Below are 19,649 nucleotides of genomic sequence, written 5' to 3' on the forward strand. Positions count from 1 at the left end.
TTTATTTTTTAGTTTAAAAACCCATTATTTCAATATAATATCTCAACATTTTGAATAGATCATTTCAACATACTATGTAGTATACTATTTCAACGTTTATTCTAAAAATGTTGAATTAGTTTTTTCCAAAGAGTAGGATTAGTCTTATCATACTGTTGAATCAACTCAAATGAAGTGTTAAAGTCTTGAAGGTGGTATTACAAGATTTAGAGTAGAAAAATAGAAAGAAACCAAAAGGAAGCTAAAGCACCGTGCTCATGTAGAGCCTTCCAAGTTCCAACATTCACCCTGTTCGACGGTGGGCAGGAAAAAAAGTACCAGAGCGGTCGACGGGTTGCTTTTCCGCTTCTGCACGTTGGACTGCCACCTGCTGGCTTGCCTGGGATTGGGTCCTCCTACGCGCTGGGCGGGCGCGATCGGAGGCTCCCCAAGGCCCAACAATCCTGCCATGCATTAACTGGGTCATGGACTTTAGAGCATGTTTTATAGTTTCGCCCGCTCGTCGCCGGTTGCGGGCGGCAAGGCGCAAGCCAGAGGGGCGAGTCCCGCTGCTCTTGTAGATGCCTGCTCATCCAATCACGTCACGCGCGCCGCGTTTTCGCCGACCGCCGCCGGCCGTTCTCTTCTTTCTCTCCCCTCCATGTAAGTCTGCGCCGGCTATCCACCCGCCATAATACCTGCCCTTATAGATATCTCTAGGTGGGTGGAGAGAGAGGCACCAAGTGTGTCGAGCAGAAACTGTCCGAAAGCCCAAAACCTTTTGCTTTCAAGGAATGTAAATTGTTACAGTAACTTACATTTCAAGGTACTCTAATGCTAAGTAGACTTCATTGCACTTCTTAAAAAAAAGTAGACTTCATTGCAGTTGATTAACTGTAAGATTTTGTAGCGCAAGTTTACCCTCAAGACATTTTGGTAACGAGATGCAGACGTGTAACCAAAATATTCCCTGCAACAATATACGGTGGAAACGAGTTGCAGTCGTATAACCAGTAAGCAAATCTATCTATAAAAAGTTTAAATAATTGGAATTTTTATACGGTGTTAAACAATTGAAACCTTTTTTATTTAGCGCGTAACGAGCCCCCTGTTCGGAAACGCGAGAGCATGTCCGGGTGGCACCTGTGCGCCCGAATCTCGAGGCGGTGAGGGAATCAGCCGCGTTTCCTTGCGCAGTTGCACTGATCTTGAGGCAGCAGAGGGTAAAGGGTTTGGCCGCGTCCCAAGGGTTTGCTTGGCTTACTCTCTCTCTCTCTCTCTCTCGGTCTCTCCCCTCCTCTCCCGCGGCGGCGCCTGCGAACCCGAACCCATCCGCCGCCACGCCATGGCCAAGTTCAACGTGGTGCAGAAGAACAAGCGCCAGTGGAAGCAGGACCGCAAGCGCGCCGCGCATGGGGAGCCCGGCACCGGCAAGCTCAAGCAGCGGACCGCGCCCATCTCCATGTCCGGCAAGCGGAAGCGCAAGCTCGAGCGCCGCCTCAACCGGGTAGGTCTGGTTGTTTTCTTCTCTGGGATGCTGTTTACTGGCGCGGAGGTTTGACATCTCTGATGCCTCTTTTGGTGGTTTTGGGTTGCAGGAGCAGAAAGAGGCCGCGATGATTAAGGCGCTGGAGAACAACTCGGGGGATGTCGACATGGCCTCTGCCGAAGGTGTGGTTCTTGCGCTGCTGGCTTGTTTTGATAGCAGCGACGAAAAATTGATCCTTTTGGGATTCAATTAGGCCGATTTCTTTTTAGAATTTCGTGTAGTAATTAGTTGTGATTTGATAGGATTGACCTAGATTAGTTGTTTGGAGGGTTAGGGGTAATTGCAAAAGTAATTGTTGCTGAAGTAGTGCTGTAGTGAATTGCAGAACTGTATTTCTACTGCCGTTGGTTTCAACATGTAGTTGAGGGATAACACAATGCGGTATTCTCCATCCCGTGATTCTTGCTTCTCAGTTTGTAAATATCACAGTAGATTTGTTGGGCAAGATGGATATTACTGTTTATTGCATCCTTGATCATGACAAAACTGATTGTGCTGTTTCCATCTTGCACTGCACTATGCGTCTATGCCTGTTGGTGGTATTTCATCTAGTTGGTATCTGGAAACGACTTTCCATCTAGCATGTTTTGTGCGAAAGTTTATTTTGTTTGTGTCGGTAGCTGTATTAACTTCACTTGAAAACAGAGAATGTTTCTAAAACATACAAAGCAAAGTTATTTTGGTCATTGTGCTCAAATACATTTCTGTCCAATAACTGACCTACCAAGGCAAAGCATAGCCAGTTTCTGGACCATGGTTGATTCTTTTTTTTTTTGAGGGTCAACGGGGGGGAGAGCATCCCCACCTAATTCATATTCATTTCAGGGGCTGTTTGGCAGCCAAAGCCATTACAAAAGCTGGAATTTCAGCAATTTTTGAGGGAAAGGCCAAATTTACAAGAGGGTTTACATAATGGGAAACCGTGAGCACCAGGAATCAGCAATGACACGATCGACAGCTGGCCAGCGTTGGCTCCATAGCCGTGTGTCTTCCTTGCAGGCCTGCCACAGCCGAGCGTGCGAGGCAGGCAAACTGTTGAACACCACATCGTTCCTATGCTTCCAGATGTGCCAGCAGAGGAGGTGGAGCAGGGTGTGGTAGTGTTTCGCCGGTATCCCGCCCGGCCGCTGGATAGACCATAGAGTGGAGACCTCAGCCTCGTCGATCTGGAAGCCGACGTCTTGCCATACTTTTGCTGCAAAAGGACAGGAGAAGAGGAGGTGATTGCAGTCTTCATCCGCGGCTTGGCAGAGAGCACAAGTGGCTGAATCAATCACATTTTTCACCACCAAGTTGGCCCTGCACTGAATTCGTTCTTGCACCAAGAGCCAGGTGAAGAATTGAACTCGCGGCGGTGTCTTGTTTTCCCAGACAAAAGTGGAGAAGGGGCTGGTAGGGGCACCCAGAGTTGTCATGACAAGGCGATACACAGGACCAGCCCGGAGGACGTTGTCTGCTGCAGCAAGCGGTGAGGTTCGACGATCGTCGGCCTGTTGCAAGGTCACCATGTCGAGGAGCTGACTGACTTTGTCAAGTTCGGCACGGGCTCTCCAGGTGAGGCGTGGAACCAGAAACTGATCCAAGCCCTCAGCAACGACCTCAGCCACAGACACCTCCGGATCAGTGGCATGGCTATAGAGCAGCGGAAAGGTGTCAACCAGGCGGCCAACTGACAGCCACCTATCAAGCCAGAAGGACGTGGAATCTCCATTGTTGACTTCACAGACAGTCACCGACCTATACAAAGGAAGCAGTTTCTCCAGGTCTTGCCAATGGGGGCCGGAGATATCTCCATGCATTGTGATCATGTCAATTCTCCCACGGATCCAGCGTGCCCAGGAGGAGTCGTCGGAGGTGTGCAGGCGGTGGAGCAACTTGAGAAGCATGCTTTTGTTCTGAATGGCAATATTCTTGAGGCCGAGACCGCCCTGCTCCTTGAGTTGGCAGGCACGTTCCCAGGCGACCAGGCATTGCGCGCCATGAACTTGCCCCTCACCGGCCCACAAGAATGCTCGTCTGCGTTTGTCAAAAGCGTCGAGTGCTCCCTGGGGCAGAAGCATCACGGACATCAGGTATATCAGCTGGCTGTCAAGCACTGAGTTGACGAGGACGGCGCACCCCATGGGGTTCAAGAGGGAAGCTTGCCACCCGGCCAGGTATCTGTCGACCTTGCTGATGGCGGGCGCGAAGGCTGCAAGGCGGAGTTTGTCACTGGATAGAGGGAGCCCCAAATACGTCTGGGGGAAGCCCCCCAACTGGCATCCCATGATGTTGGCGAGTTCAGCAGCATCCGTCTCACTGACATGCATAGGCACAATCGTACTTTTGTGATAGTTGATGCCCAGTCCTGTTGCCAGGGAGAACATGTCCAGCATCCGTCTCACTGACCATGGTTGATTCTAGATAGGCGAATCAAACAAAGAGACTCTGTTTAAGGATTCTTCTTAGAATAACTGTTTTCCAACAGTTAGATATTCTAATTTGTTATGGACTGCTAAACTCTTATGAAAAATATGCCTATATATGGCAATTGGTATATTAGTATCAATTATAGAGAGGCCCATATCTAGATAGTGAAACTATTTTTACCATTTCAATGGTACAATGATTTTTTAAGAGGTATTTTGGTAGAAAACGTGCCTCTTCTTTTCTGACAGGGCCATTAGCTTGCTCATTTCCTGATGCAGGATGTGACTGTGGTACATTTTTTTCCACAAAGATGCAGCTAACTAGGCTTACTTTTTTTCTTCACAAATCTGCAGTTGTTCCAAACTAGGGCATATGTGTTTTTCTTCACAAATCTGCAGTTGTTCCAAACTAGGGCTTATGTGTGTCCTAGGCTCTTAACATAGGTAGAGTGGTCTTAGATTAGCCTGCCTACCTAGGGAATTCCATTGCCTTCTGTTCTTTCTGCCATATTATGATATTATGTCAGCGTGCTGTTTGATATCATTTCCACATAATATTTGGTTTGGCACATCTTCTCTTGTTGACCTTTAACCTGTTTCTTACTTTTGTACTTTTGCGGACAGAGTCTTCAGAAGCTGCAAAGGGCAAGCCTCAAGTGAAGCTCACTGTGAAGAAAACCACCAGGATACAGATCAAAAGATTAAAAGGCAAAGGTGCTGTTCATCATCTTAGTAACATCAAACACCAATTCCTTCTTTGTAAACAATCAAGCAGTTTGCTTACTTGGTGCCATCAAGATTCACGAGATACATCTATCTAACCTTATTGATTCACTCTGCAGGTAGAAAGAAAGCCAAAAATGCAAAACCGCCTACAAAGGACAAAGTAGACTCCATGGCAGAGTGAAGGACAGGACCCAATCGCCAGGACTGTGGAGAGTGACCTTGGCCGAACACTGGGCTGGGCTTGAATGTTCATTAGGAACTACTTAGATCTGGTGTTAATGTATCGAACCTCAAACATGAATCAAGTTTTGTAATAGTTGAGTATGCATGTTTTTTTTTTCTTTCCCCAGTTCCTGTTGGTTGTGGAGATGTCTTGTTCTGAATGTGCGCACGTCAGTTTTTATGATCAACAAGTTTCGTTGTTGTGTATGTCTGGAGATGCGAGGCTCTGTCAGAGCTGCTGTGTATTTGTTGATCATACACAACCACGAAGTTTGGGTATTCACCTACGCCCAAGTGCAAGGAGTGGGCAAGCTGGTCTACTCCGCGGAGTATCTGGCAATAGTGTAACGAAGCACCACAGAGGCACTGATATATGCTGCAAGTGGGCTCGTTCGTGAACCCGCAAATAATTTATTTTTGGCGGAAAAAAAAGATCTATTTGTGGATTCGCGGACGAACATGTTTGCACCCCTATTTCTAATCACGCTGTTCGCTGTTTGGTTCCTCCAGCCAGCCAACAATATTTTTCTCTCATACAGCTCCAGCACCAGCCACCCACTAGCCAACAGTATTTTTCTCTCACACCGCTCCAGCACCAGCCACCAGCACAGCGAACAGAGTGATTGTTTGGTTTGCAAATGATTGTGAGTAGTCTATGGTTTATGTTAGCTGACAGATCTCGAGAATAGCGAAGTTGCGTATTCGCTGATGGTTCCCTATTGATAAAATGATAAGCACATCATGCTAGTACTAAATAAATAAACGCGTTGATGAGCCACGTAGTAAAAAAGGATATGCCAACCTAGGGGTTGATCCTTGGTGAGGCTAGGAGTATAACATCCTCTTGGTCGCAATTTGGTTCCTAAAACGAGTTCTTTTCATTAAAAAAAAAGAAGAAGCAAGTTGTGCTCCATGGTTAACCTGTAGGTGAGGGCAACATATATTTTGTTGTTTTGTGATTAAGATGGGAAAAGAACTTGGGTCATCACGCAACGCACTGAGATCATTTGCAAATCGCGTCGAAGGGCGACGCGCGTTAACTCTGTCCAATTGGAAAGCCGATGATGGTCTGTCACGTCGGCTCCCCATTTACAAATTACTCAATTAGCCATGCTACTTTTTGTAATGTTCTGTTAGTAGTAGCACCTAGATTCACAATTATACATATTAAATAAAATATTATTATTATGTTTCAAAAAACAATCTACCTACTCAGCCCTGCTCAACCTCATATACCTGGTCATCGCTGGTCAGTTGATCTCGAATTTCCAGCTTGGCAGGAGGGGAAAACTTAACCCTGATCAGATCTTTCAGGCCACTTACGACTAATGCTTGTCTCCTCTTGAGTCCCTGACAACAATCGTTATATTATTTAAGTTCAACAGTACCATAAGACCAAATATGATTGCTCAAAATAAGCTAAATATGGGATTGTCTCATCCAAACTATCTCTTCAATCTCTGTGTTTAAGAAGTTTCTCCATCTTCATATATCATGCATACCCTCAAATCCAAACTCATTCAATGTGACATTGGCAAATATCAGGAAATACCGGTGGAGTATCGGAAACTTTTATTTTTTAGTCATAATATATGTTTCGGGTATATCTTGTTGTCGTAACCGAAAGTATCAGAACGTGTCGGGAAGTATCGGATACGCGTATGGCATTCTTCTTGAAGTATTGGTGATACATAGGTGCTCATCAGCTATGTTACACGGATACGGATACGGGTATCGGATATGATACGTATCGGATACACGGATACACCATTTCCCGAAAAACATTGATACGGGGATACGGCTAGGATATTTTTAAAATTAATAATTAGAAGGCATTTGTCTAGCATTTGATGGATTTGCATCACTAATTCATATATTTATATGTTCATTTGTGAGAAAATAGGAGTTCTAGGGATTAGAATGTGAGAATATAGAAGTTTCAGGGGCTAGAATGCGTTATAAATTCGTATATTCATATGCTCTATAATTATTAAAAAGAGAAAGGGGCAAAACAAAAATAGACCAAACCTTATCTCCTCCACCCACAAACTGCTGCCGGTCGTCTCTCTCCCTCTCGACCTTCTCTCACGCCCTCCTCTGCTCTCGATCTCTCTCCCTCTCCCTCCCTCATGGCCGGGGCGGCCGGCGGCGGGGGCGGCCAGCGCGCTCGCGGACGGGGCGCCCATCCTCCGGCCACCGCTTCGGGCCACCGCCGCGCCGAGCCGCTCGGGGCTCGACCCCCCTCCCTCCCTCTCCGGCGAGGGGAGCAGCGCCAGCGCGGCCAGGCTGGGCAGGCCCAGATCCGGCGGATGGCGGCTCCACCCGCCAGCTCTCGATCCGCGCCCCGCTGCCGTCGAGGCCATCCAGCTGCCCGCCTTCGGCTCGCGCACGCGCTGTGCCGCGCCTCTGCCACCGTCGAGGGCGCCCAGCCGCCGGCCGCCGCCCCGCCTCCTCTCACTTCCTCCCTCCTCCCTCCGGTTTCTCTCTCAAATACGCGCCCCAAGCGTGTCGGATACTCGTATCCGAGGCGATATGTATCCGATTTTTTTGGATACGGCTCAAAAAGTATCCGGGGCGTATCCAAGGCGTATCCGTATCCGATACGTATCGGATACGCGATACGCCACCCCCAGACGTATCCATGTATCATAGCTCATCAGTATCAACAAGTTTCTCTATGTTTGTGGGCATGGTACAAGCCCTTCAGCGACTATAATCGATTTGTCTCGATCAGGTAAGGATGATCGCTAGAGGGTGTTTGTATTAAATAGAATCAACAGAGACAAGTCCCCCTTTGGACTTTGGGTGATGATGCACCTTTTGCGGCACGCTTAGAAATGATTCACAGGATATCGGCTGTATGATGTGTGAAGCAGGATGCGATAGTTGTCATCTTTCTGTAGCATAGATACAGGACGTAGGCATTTCTCCTCTTATGTTTCATCATTGTGTGTCGTTGCAGTTGTTATTATCCTAGAACTCAGATTTTGATTCCAAGGGTACAAAAAAAAATTCTTTTATTGACTTTTGACATGAATGCAACATTCGTGATAGAACAGGTGTCAGTGAAGGGAATAAGTCTCTGTACTTGTGGTCTTTGTGGGGCTGTGTGGGGCTGCAGCATGTGGGGCTGCAGCATCTCATTTTTCTGCAGCATGCACTAGCACCATTGCTGCCCTAGAGGACAGCATCTTGGACTGCTTTAGCATCTAGATAGGACAGCAGTTAGTCCTTTCATTTGGCATCTTAGACTAGGAGTAGTCCTTTCATTTGGCATCTTAGACTAGGAGTAGAATATGCCTCAGTGTTGGCTGCCCTGCAGCTGTGTATAAATGTGTTGCCTCCCCTCCCGTTGGATGGCATGGCATTGTGAGTGTGAATGAAGAAAACCCAGAAAACTTCCCCAACTTGAGTGTCATCCTCTCAGCTCAATGAGAGTGAAAATTGAGCTGCTAACATCTGGTATCCGAGCCGTACTTTCCTGTAGGTTAGACATTTCCTGCACTTCTCCCTCCCAAGCAGCAGCTAGCACAGCAGCAGCTAGCGCAGTAGCAGCGACAGTTAGCGCAGCAGCAGCGGCTAGCGCAGCAGCACCTGCTGCACCCTCTACTCCACCTTCCTCACCCGAGCAGCTTGTCTGAGGCTGCGTCTTCTCCACGCAGCAGCCCCCTGGAGTCGTGCCATGTCCGACGCACCGTCTCAGCGCTCGGTCGCCTCGAGCGCACGGCGTCAGCGAGATGCCGAGCTCGCCGCGGCAGAGGAGCGCAGGCGAGCGACGGCACAAGCCGCTGCAGCAGCGGCGAGGGCGGCCAGGCTGGATGCAGCGGAGCTGGCGGCGGCCAGGGCGGAGGTGGAAGCAGAGGCGGCAGAGGATGCAGCGCGTGCGGCGGAGGTCGAGGTTGAGACCTTGCGCGGCAGCCTCAGCGGCTCCATCACCGGCGACGCCACCGCCGACGAGGACCTTGAGGAGTTGGAGAGGGAGAGAGCGCGGGAGCGGACCGCGCGGTGGGCAGCAGTCCACCCCGGCGGCGGCGGCCTGGACGGCGGCGCGCCCGGCGGCGGTCCAGGGGGCCGCGCGCCCGGCGGCGGCCCAGGGGGCCGCGCGCCCGGCGGCGGAGGAGGCGCCCCTGGCGGCGGCCGCGCCCTTGGCGGCGGCGCGCAGGGCGGTGGCAGAGCTCCTGGCTGGGGTGCGCGCGGCGGCGCCCCCGGCAACCACGGCCTCCAGGCGGTGGTCAGGGACGTCGGTCCCGGTGGTGGGTGGCCCACCCTCACCAAGACCAACTACGTCGAGTGGGCCGCAGTCATGGAGGTGAAGCTCTAGGTGCGGCATATGTGGGAGGCAGTCCGGTACGGCGACGTCGACTACGATGAGGATCGACGGGCGCTGGATGCTCTCATCGCAGCAGCCCCACCCGAGATGCAGTTCACGCTTTCCAAGAAGCAAACTGCCAAGGAGGCCTGGGACTCCATCGCTGCGGCACGTATCGGCAGCGACCGCGCCCGCAAGACCACTCTCCAGGCACTTCGCAAGGAGTGGGAGAACCTGGCCTTCAAGCCAGGTGAGGATGTTGATGACTTCGCCCTCCATCTCAACACTCTACTGCAGAAGGTGGTGCAGTTCGGCGACGACACCTACGACGAGGAAAGAGCCGTCGAGAAGCTCTTCCGCTGCGTCCCCGAGAGGTACAGGCAGACCGCTCGCTCGATCGAGTCTCTGCTAGACCTCTCCACCATGACGATCGAGGAGGCGATAGGTCGCCTCAAGGTCGTCGACAGCGACGAGCCACAGCCTCCCTCGGGAGGCATCTCCATCGGTGGGAAGCTCCACCTCACTCAGGAGCAGTGGGAGGCTCGGCGCGGTGACAGGAGGAGGGGGGAGCCCTCTTCCTCGACTGGTGGCCGCAAGCGCGGCAAGCCGCGAAAGGGGCGCGGAGGTGCCCAAGGCGGGGCACGAGGGCGCGCCGAGGGTGGTGCCCGCGGAGATGCTCAGGGCGGCGCCGCTGACAGGCCCAAGGCGGCACGAGACGACGCCTGCCACAACTGTGGCAGGCCCGGCCACTGGGCCAGGGGCTGCCCGCAGCGGAGGCGTGGGGGCCAAGCCCACGTCGCGGAGGCCCAGCCGGATGACGAGCCGGCTCTGTTCCTACTCCACGGGGACATGGAGCCGCAGCCGGCGGCACCGCCTGTCACCGCTCTACTCCACCTCGACGAGCCGCGTGCCCGAGTTCTCCTCGGCAACGGCTCCGACGACGACAGGGTCGATGGCTGGTACCTCGACTCCGGCGCCACGCACCACATGACCGGGCGGCGGGAGTTCTTCTCCGACCTGGACATCGACGTAGGTGGCTCCGTCAGGTTCGGGGACTCCTCCGCCGTGGAGATCAAGGGCGTGGGCTCCGTGATCTTCACCGCCAAGTCCGGAGAGCACCGGATGCTCACCGGAGTCTACTACATCCCGGCGCTGCGGAACTCCATCATCAGCCTTGGGCAGCTCGATGAGAGCGGCTCCCGCGTGGTGATCGACAGCGGGGTCCTCCGCATCTGGGACCACCGTCGCCAGCTTCTCGCCAGGGTGGTTCGAGGGAAGAACCGCCTCTACATTCTCCATGTCGGGGTGGCCCAGCCTCTTTGTCTTGCAACTCGCAGGGACGACGAGGCATGGTAGTGGCACAAGCGCTTTGGGCACCTCCACTTTGAGGCCCTGAAGCGGCTCGGCGCCAAGGAGATGGTGCGAGGCCTCCCGTGCCTCGACCACGTGGAGCAGCTCTGCGACGTCTGCGTGCTGACGAAGCAGAGGCGGCACTCCTTCCCCCAGCAGGCGAGCTTCCGAGCCAAGGAGCGGCTCGAGCTCGTACACGGGGACTTGTGTGGCCCGGTGACACCGGTCACACCAGGAGGACGGCGCTACTTCCTGCTGCTCGTCGATGACCTCTCCCGCTTCATGTGGGTGATGATCCTCGGCAGCAAGGGAGAGGCTGCGGACGCCATCAGGCGTGCTCAGGCTGCTGCGGAGGCGGAGAGCGGCCGCAAGTTGCGCGTGTTGCGCACCGACAACGGCGGCGAGTTCACGGCGGCCGAGTTCGCGGCGTACTGCGCGGATGAGGGCATCCAGCGCCACTACTCCGCGCCGTACAGCCCGCAGCAGAACGGCGTCGTCGAGCGGCGCAACCAGACGGTTGTGGAGATGGCCCGGGCCCTCCTCAAGCAGAGGGGGATGCCGACTGTCTTATGGGGAGAGGCGGTGGTGACGGCCGTCTACATCCTCAACCGCTCGCCCACCAAGGCACTCGACGGCATGACACCGTATGAGGCTTGGCATGGGCGCAAGCCGGCGGTCTCCCACCTGCGGGTCTTCGGCTGCCTCGCGTTCGCCAAGGAGCTTGGCCACATCGGCAAGCTCGACGACAGGAGCACTCCGGGAGTGTTCATCGGCTACGCGGCGGGTTCGAAGGCCTACCGCATTCTCGACCCGGAGACACAGCGTGTGCGCACGGCGCGCGACGTTGTGTTCGACGAAGGGCGAGGATGGGCGTGGGACAAGGCGGTGGACGACGGCTCGGCTCCGACGTACGATGACTTCACCGTCGAGTACGTCCACTTCGAGGGAGCTGGGGGAGTAGGCAGCTCTTCTTTGCCGAGCATGCCTACCCCGGTCCCCGAGCCTCCACCGACTCCGGCGCCCGCCACACCGGCGGCACCACGCCCTTCAGCTACGACTCCGGCTGCGCCGAGTTCCTCAGCTGTACCACCACAGCCGGCGACGCCGCGCACTCCAGCACCAACAGCCACTCCTCCGGGCACGCCTACTCCAGCACCTGCTCACAGCCCGGTGGAGTTCGCTACTCCGCTCTCTCACGATGAGGAGCGCATCGACGCGTACCACGACGGTGAGCCGCTGCGGTACCGTACGATGGAGGACCTTCTCGGCGATCAGCCGGTGCCGGGACTGGTGCCTCACGACCTGGAGGCGCAGTTGCACCTCGCGTGCGACGACGGCGAGCCTCGGTCTTTTGCAGAGGCCGAGGGACACGCGGCATGGCGTGCCGCGATGCAGTCGGAGATGGACGCGGTTGAGAAGAACCGCACTTGGGAGCTTGCTGATCTCCCTCGCGGTCACCGCGCGATCACCCTTAAGTGGGTGTTCAAGCTGAAGAGGGATGAGGCCGGCACCGTCGTCAAGCACAAGGCTCGCCTGGTGGCACGAGGTTTCGTGCAGCAGGAGGGAGTCGACTTCGACGATGCCTTCGCTCCCGTGGCACGGATGGAGTCCGTGCGACTCCTCCTTGCGCTAGCTGCCCAGGAGGGCTGGCGTGTCCATCACATGGACGTCAAGTCGGCGTTTCTCAACGGCGACTTGAAGGAGGAGGTCTACGTGCACCAGCCGCCGGGGTTTGCGATCCCCGGCAAGGAGGGTAAGGTGCTACGTCTGCGCAAGGCCCTCTATGGCTTGCGGCAGGCCCCGAGGGCGTGGAACGCCAAGCTGGACTCCACGCTCAAGGGGATGGGCTTCGAGCAAAGCCCGCACGAGGCGGCCATCTACCGGCGGGGCAATGGCGGAAATGCCCTGCTGGTGGGTGTCTACGTCGACGACTTGGTGATCACCGGCACCAAGGATGCGGAGGTGGTGGCGTTCAAGGAGGAGATGAAGGCCACCTTCCAGATGAGCGACCTGGGGCCTCTCTCCTTCTACCTGGGGATCGAGGTGCACCAGGACGACTCCGGGATCACACTTCGACAGACCGCCTACGCCAAACGCGTCGTCGAGCTCGCTGGGCTCACCGACTGCAACCCAGCTCTCACTCCGATGGAGGAGAGGCTGAAGCTGAGCCGTGACAGCACGGCGGAGGAGGTGGACGCTACTCAGTACCGGCGTCTTGTGGGGAGCCTCCGCTACCTCGCCCACACACGGCCGGACTTGGCGTTCTCCGTCGGCTACGTCAGTCGGTTCATGCAGCGACCGACGACGGAGCACCAGCAGGCCGTGAAGAGGATCATCCGCTATGTTGCGGGGACTCTCGACCACGGTCTCCACTACCCGAGGTGCCCTGGGGCGGCACACTTCGGTGGGTACAGCGACAGCGACCACGCCGGCGACATCGACACCAGCAAGAGTACGAGCGGGATCCTCTTCTTCCTCGGCGAGTGCCTCATTAGCTGGCAGTCAGTCAAGCAGCAGGTGATGGCCTTGTCCAGCTGCGAGGCCGAGTACATAGCGGCTTCCACCGCGTCGACTCAGGCGCTCTGGCTCGCTCGACTACTTGGTGATCTACTCGGCAGAGACACTGGAGCAGTGGAGCTCAGGGTGGACAGCAAGTCCGCTCTGGCCTTGGCGAAGAACCCCGTTTTCCACGAACGGAGCAAGCACATCCGGGTCAGGTATCACTTCATCCGAGGCTGCTTGGAGGAAGGAACCATCAAGACGAGCTACATCAACACCAAGGATCAGCTTGCGGATCTGCTCACCAAGCCCCTTGGGAGGATCAAGTTCCTTGAGCTCTGCTCCAAGACCGGGATGGTCCAATCTTCCCACAAGACGATGCACAAGACTTAGGGGGAGAATGAAGGGAATAAGTCTCTGTACTTGTGGTCTTTGTGGGGCTGTGTGGGGCTGCAGCATGTGGGGCTGCAGCATCTCATTTTTCTGCAGCATGCACTAGCACCATTGCTGCCCTAGAGGACAGCATCTTGGACTGCTTTAGCATCTAGATAGGACAGCAGTTAGTCCTTTCATTTGGCATCTTAGACTAGGAGTAGTCCTTTCATTTGGCATCTTAGACTAGGAGTAGAATATGCCTCAGTGTTGGCTGCCCTGCAGCTGTGTATAAATGTGTTGCCTCCCCTCCCGTTGGATGGCATGGCATTGTGAGTGTGAATGAAGAAAACCCAGAAAACTTCCCCAACTTGAGTGTCATCCTCTCAGCTCAATGAGAGTGAAAATTGAGCTGCTAACAGTCAGTGTGTAATTCTGACAATTCACACAATAGGCTTGAAGATGATCACATACAAATATTTCTAATTAAGCGTGCCATCACCTCCCAAGACATACATGAAAATGGTACTAATATACTGTATATAGACCGCAAGAGCCGAAGAAAGCAACACATGTCAGGCTATGTGGTGCTTGCAAATCCGCACTATTTAAGGTTCACAGATCCGGCATTTAGCCAGCAACAAATTCAACGAGGAATTTACAGATTACAATGGTGGTAGTTCAGTGCAATTATCGACCACAAAACAAGACAAAAGGAATTTACAGATCATCTCTCTACTAAACTTTACCTAGAGATCGTGTCATGAAGAGACCCATGTGAGTTTCCAGCTTCATTGATGCTCTCAAGGATGCTCTGGAGCTCCACACGGGCGTTCTTGTTGTTGCCACGAGACCCTCGGGAATCCTGAGGTACGTTTGAAGTTCTCTCGTAAGCTTTACCTTCAGATCGGGTCAAAGCTTTGCCATTCCTTGGCCTGATTGGCCGAGACGAAACGTCATGGTCAGATTGATCAGACTCGTATGAGTTTCCAGATTGATCAGACTCATACGAGTTTCCAGCTGCAGTGATGCTCTCTCCCTCAGTACGGGCATACTTCAGCTCCTGCTCCAGGTCTTCGAGTAATTCTCCCATTGATGGCCGCTCCTTGCTATCTTGTGCCAGGCACTTCAACACAATGTTGCCAAATATCATCAGAGAATGTGGGTGGATAGTGCCTGAAATCTCCTGATCAACGATTTCTTCCACACGTCCCTCCTCCAGCATTTTCTTTCCCCAATATACCAAGTTCACATCCCCAATCAAACTTTTTTTGGGTCAATCACTGGTCTGCCGCATAGGACCTCAAGCAAGACAACACCAAAAGAATAAACATCAGACTTCTCGGTCAGCTGCAGAGTAGTATGATATTCAGGATCAAGATAGCCAAAGGTGCCCTTCACTTGAGTGATGACATGAGTTTGGTTCAGCTCAGGACCATTCTTTGATAGCCCGAAGTCACCAACCTTGGCGCAGAGGTCCTCATCAAGCAAGATGTTTTCAGACTTGACGTCACGGTGGATAATGCCATTTGGAGGACTAGTATGGAGATATTGCAGTCCCTTCGCTGCTCCCACGCAAACCTCCAACCGCTGCTCCCAACTGAGCGGGGGTTTATTAGAGCCGTAGAGATGGCTCTTTAGGGTCCCCTTTTCCATGAATTCATAAACCAGGATCATTTCATTTTTTTTGTCACAATACCCAATCAGAGAAACTAAATTGGGGTGGTTCAACGTTGGTAATAGCTCAATCTCAACTTGGAACTCCTTCTTGCCTTGCCGAGACTCAAGGCTCTTCCGTTTCACGGCAACCTTGGTACCATCCTTCAACACTCCCACATAAACCTTTCCAAAACCTCCATGTCCAATGACCCGTTTCTCGTCAAATTTGTTTGTCGCTTGTTGGAGCAAATGAAAGGGAATTCTTCCTGTCTTTGGATGCTGATTTTCTATAGCCTTTCCTTTTCCCCCAATGATTCTGTTAACCCAAGAAGCCATGGCGTTAACCTGAGTTAAAGAATATTAACCTGAGTTAAAGTATGATGATGATGCTGAGGTGGAATTAGAAAAAAGGAAGAGAAGATGGACAACTAGGTTAAGGCCCACAAACATCATATTGAACAAATGAAATTAATATTCTGGACCCAACTCTACTTAACTACGTAAGGGCATGTGTTATTTAGTGATGGCAAGCAGTTCAAAGGTAATTTGGACTGGGGATGTTGAAATTAATGTCCTCCAGAGCAAGGGCTATAGCTGCAGAGGAAGTATACTTGATAATCACAAAGAGCAGTACACAATAATCCGCAACTAAATGGGATCAATTGAACCACTAATTTATAATGCTCAATTTAGTTCTTGGTCATATTTTTCTTTTCTTTTTTTTTTTGAAAAGAGGAATAACCTCTGCTTTTAAGAAAGCAAATTTCTGATACAAAACTGGGGACTCCAGTTTAACCATCACAAGACCAAACAAGGCTAACAAAGAATTAGACGAGCGACACAAAGCCCTCTAAGGCAGACACTAGAAAGGAAGCCTGAAAACATGCTATACCCACTAAATTTCGCCAATATCAGAGAGCTCCACCATGCTGGACTCCAGTTTCTGGTAATATTTTTCGAGCAAAGTTAGATAAGGAATTAGATCGATTCCCTACATTTGATAATTTGAGAAGATTCTATGCCACTTTTTCTCTCAGCAACCATGATGTTGGTAAACCCAAGGCTATGTTTAGAGATTTCTGCAGAAGTCTCCTAACCTAGAGAAGCTTACTTTGAAAATCTTCTGTATAGGATTACAACTGTTTTTATCAACTATGATTATGTGACTCCTATCAATATGCATAAAGTGTTGAAAGAATATCACTTGAAGGTTCCAAGACGATGAAGTGGAAGGCCAATTTGAGCTAGCTCAAAATAAAAATAAAATAAAATAAAAAATGGTACATCTTTCTTTCTTCGATGGAGAATAGATAAGCTTATCTTCTAAGTAGAGAAAGTTTTAAGCAGAAGTAGGATATGTAGTACAATATAATTTGTAATGGAGATGAATAGATGCCATCACATGTATGTGTATGCATGGGACATGATGTATGTGTTAACCATCTATGTTTGCTTTGAGTAATTAATTCGCATATTTTTAGACTTAGTGAGGCATAAATGCATTTTGTGTTACATGATTTGGGCTACCGAAATACGATGGAGCTGACTGATGAGAACTGAGAAAGCAATATATATATCATACCAATCCAAGCTAACACAAATGATGTAACTAAACATGTGATTAGCTCTTCAAGAAAGGAGGGGATTGGGTCGTCAAGGGAGGTGATGATTACAATCCCCTAGTGGTTTGTACCCAACACTTAACAAACCAAGCCTTTCTCACATACCACAGTCAAGGCAAAACAGAGAGGGCGAGTTAGGTGATTTTTTTTCTTTTGAAACTCGAGTTAGGTGATGTACAAAACGAAACTTGAAACAAATATATGGGTGAAGAGATTCTGCCCAGACGCGCACCGCGACGGCATGACGGTGGCATGGCGGAGCCAGGATTGACGGCTGGGGGGGGGGGCGCTCTTCTTTCCTTCTTCCTCCTCCCTCCTCTCCTTACTTCTTACTCCTCAAAATTTGTACCGTCCCCTCCTCTCTCCTCTCCCTCCCGGTGGGATAGAATCGGGGAAAAATTAGAGCCTCATATCCTAGAACCTCTCAGAAACCCCAATAACAGTGCATCCAGAGTCCAGAGTCCAAACTCATATCTCAAGAAGAATAATAAAGGTCCAAGATGAAATATAGCGGCCCGTTCTTCTATCAATACAATGATACGCGGCTCTCCTGCGTATTCGAGAAAAAAATATATAGCAGCCCAAGAAGCAAGCAGCTAGGTTCACTCACCAGCAGGAGAAGAAGCAGACCGGGCGGCTGACCTACCGTCCACCAGCAACACAGCTAGCCGAAAGTCCGAGGAGAGGTAGCGCTCGCGCGCTGAGAGACGAATGCGGGAGGAGGCTTGGATCGCTTCGTGCCCCCCGCCGGCGGCGAGGTCGCGGGCGGGAGCTCAAAGGTGGCGGAGGAGATAGAGAGAAAGAGATGGACTACTCAAAAAAAAAACTGCTCAAAAAGAGAGAGAGAGAAGGAGGTGGCGAAGTCGCACGCGGAATTCAGATTCTCTGGCTTTACGAAGGAAAGGCACGAGAGAAAGAGATGGACTACTCAAAAAAAAATACTGCTCAAAAAGAGAGAGAAGGAGGTGGCGAAGTCGCACGCGGGATTCAGATTCTCTGGCTTTACGAAGGAAAGACACGCGTGCCTTTATAGCTGCGCTCCCGCCCGATGCCCTCCATTCACCTAGCGTAATCAGGCTCCAGCATTTTGCGTGATCCGGCTCCCATTGGCTCTCATTATCAATCAGTTTGCGTGGTCCGGCTCCCATTGGCTCCCATTATCAATCAGGCTCCCGGATTTTGTGTGGTCCGGCTCCCATTGGCTCTCATTATCGGCCCAAGTAAGGCCTAATATGAGAAAAGGGAAAGCTGCTTCCTTGTACTATTTGGCTGCCGACCGCCGACGCTGCCTATTTGCAATTTTTAGTATAGAAACACCAAGTATAACTAAATAATGTTTTCTTTTAAGTGCACAAATGGTCAACAATTCATCCAAGAATAACCATTTATCCATTCTCCAAATATACATCTAGTAATACAGTTTGCATGGCTTCTAGAGCTCAAAATACACTAGCTCGAAATGTTCCACCAAAAGCTGCTACTACTGCAATGAATTTCTACAGTTAGCCATATGTTTTGCATGCCTCCAGGAGCTCCACCTATTATCCTGAAATAACAAAATATCATCATAAAAGAACAAAATATCCTTGCACATGACAGGAGCTACTAAATGATGCTGTAACCCCTAAAGAAGATCTTGAATAGGCATATCATCAATTTCACTAGGACCCTGCAAAACACAAATAAAAAAATAAAATAAGGCAATAATTGAAAATAGTTTAGAGAAATGAGAGAGCAATATGGAAAACTACCGTAAGCAAATCTCTAAAGCTAATGAAGGCATTGCAATCCACATGAGAATTGTCAGGTGGTACTTGACTTTCTACATTACAACCACCCTCTTCATGCTGCATAAAGCATAAACCTTGCTGTTTAGAAAGTAGCAGTAAATAAAAACACTATATTGAAAGGGTTTTCAGCAGCATACAGTAGTTTTATTTGGCACTTTCTTTTTATACTTCCGTGTCTTGTCAAGCCAGCTTCTATGTCTCTTCGAACTTCTTGGTTGAACCTCTTTTTTCTTTAGGCGTGCAGCACTAAGCAAAGCCTCATCTTGGTGAACATCAGGTTGGGTGCTGATTCACTCAATATATTTGTAGAGGTGCAGATTTTTTCCTTTAGCTGCTTACCAAAAAGTTCAAGTGCATCGTCCATCGACAAGGAATATTCTGTAGACCTTGCAGCTTCATATGCCAAATTCAAAGATTTTTGAGACAAAAACCTATAGCGGATCATAGCGTCCAGTTTTGGATTTTCAATGATCCTTCTTCCTTTGCTGTCATGTATGTTTCCCTCCCTTGCTTCCCTTGTCCAATGCTTCAGAACATAATGGGCTGGTAATAACTTAATATTCATCAAGTCAAGAACTTTCAAAGCATGATGGGTGAAACGACCCAGGTTTTCGAACGAAGAACCCGAATCCCTGTATCGTTGTGATAGTCCCTAAATCAGTAGCTATCACATACAGAACTCATTTCAGGTAGTAAATCAGTTCATACTCACTTAAAACAGGTTCAAACATGGATTTAATTATTACAATATCCAGAGGATTTGCAGTACGAAACTTTTATTACAAGCCCATTGGGCTAAACTGGAGCAAACAGAAAACAGTAGCGGTAGCTGGTCTTCAGGCCATCCTTCAACTCGAACTTCATCTCCACAGGCAGCACTTGAGCGTAGCACGTGCTTCTAAGCTTCAGTCGTACCATCCGTCATTGTTGACGTCGAACTCCTGCTCGGATCCTACATCTTGCCAAACTATCCCCAAGGACAGAATAGGTTCACGTCACCATCCGTATGCAAGCTTTTAAGTGGATGCAAAGGTACAAAAAGTAGCCAATGGATAGGCTGGGGTTTCCTATACAAGCATATACATATATATCCATAATCATGTCTCTCACCCATCACAGGTCGGTGCAGGAAACTCCCTCTCCCTGCACCTCATCTGACTCCAC

At 50.8% G+C, this 19,649-nt stretch overlaps 1 protein-coding gene and 1 pseudogene across 1 annotated transcript; one reads left to right on the forward strand and one right to left on the reverse strand.

The window, feature by feature from the left end:
- Positions 1 to 1,219: 1,219 nt before the first annotated feature.
- On the forward strand, positions 1,220 to 5,091 carry LOC120707680. The gene is made up of 4 exons (XM_039992645.1): positions 1,220 to 1,486; positions 1,578 to 1,650; positions 4,561 to 4,650; positions 4,779 to 5,091. The coding sequence occupies exons 1-4, from the start codon at positions 1,325 to 1,327 to the stop codon at positions 4,841 to 4,843; spliced, it is 390 nt and encodes a 129-aa protein (XP_039848579.1). The 5' UTR covers positions 1,220 to 1,324; the 3' UTR covers positions 4,844 to 5,091.
- An 8,846-nt stretch (positions 5,092 to 13,937) lies between these two features.
- LOC120707685 lies at positions 13,938 to 17,549 on the reverse strand (annotated as a pseudogene).
- Positions 17,550 to 19,649: the final 2,100 nt, after the last annotated feature.

Source organism: Panicum virgatum, chromosome 1K (genome assembly GCF_016808335.1).
Source record: "Panicum virgatum strain AP13 chromosome 1K, P.virgatum_v5, whole genome shotgun sequence".
In the NCBI taxonomy this organism is placed as follows: domain Eukaryota; kingdom Viridiplantae; phylum Streptophyta; class Magnoliopsida; order Poales; family Poaceae; genus Panicum; species Panicum virgatum.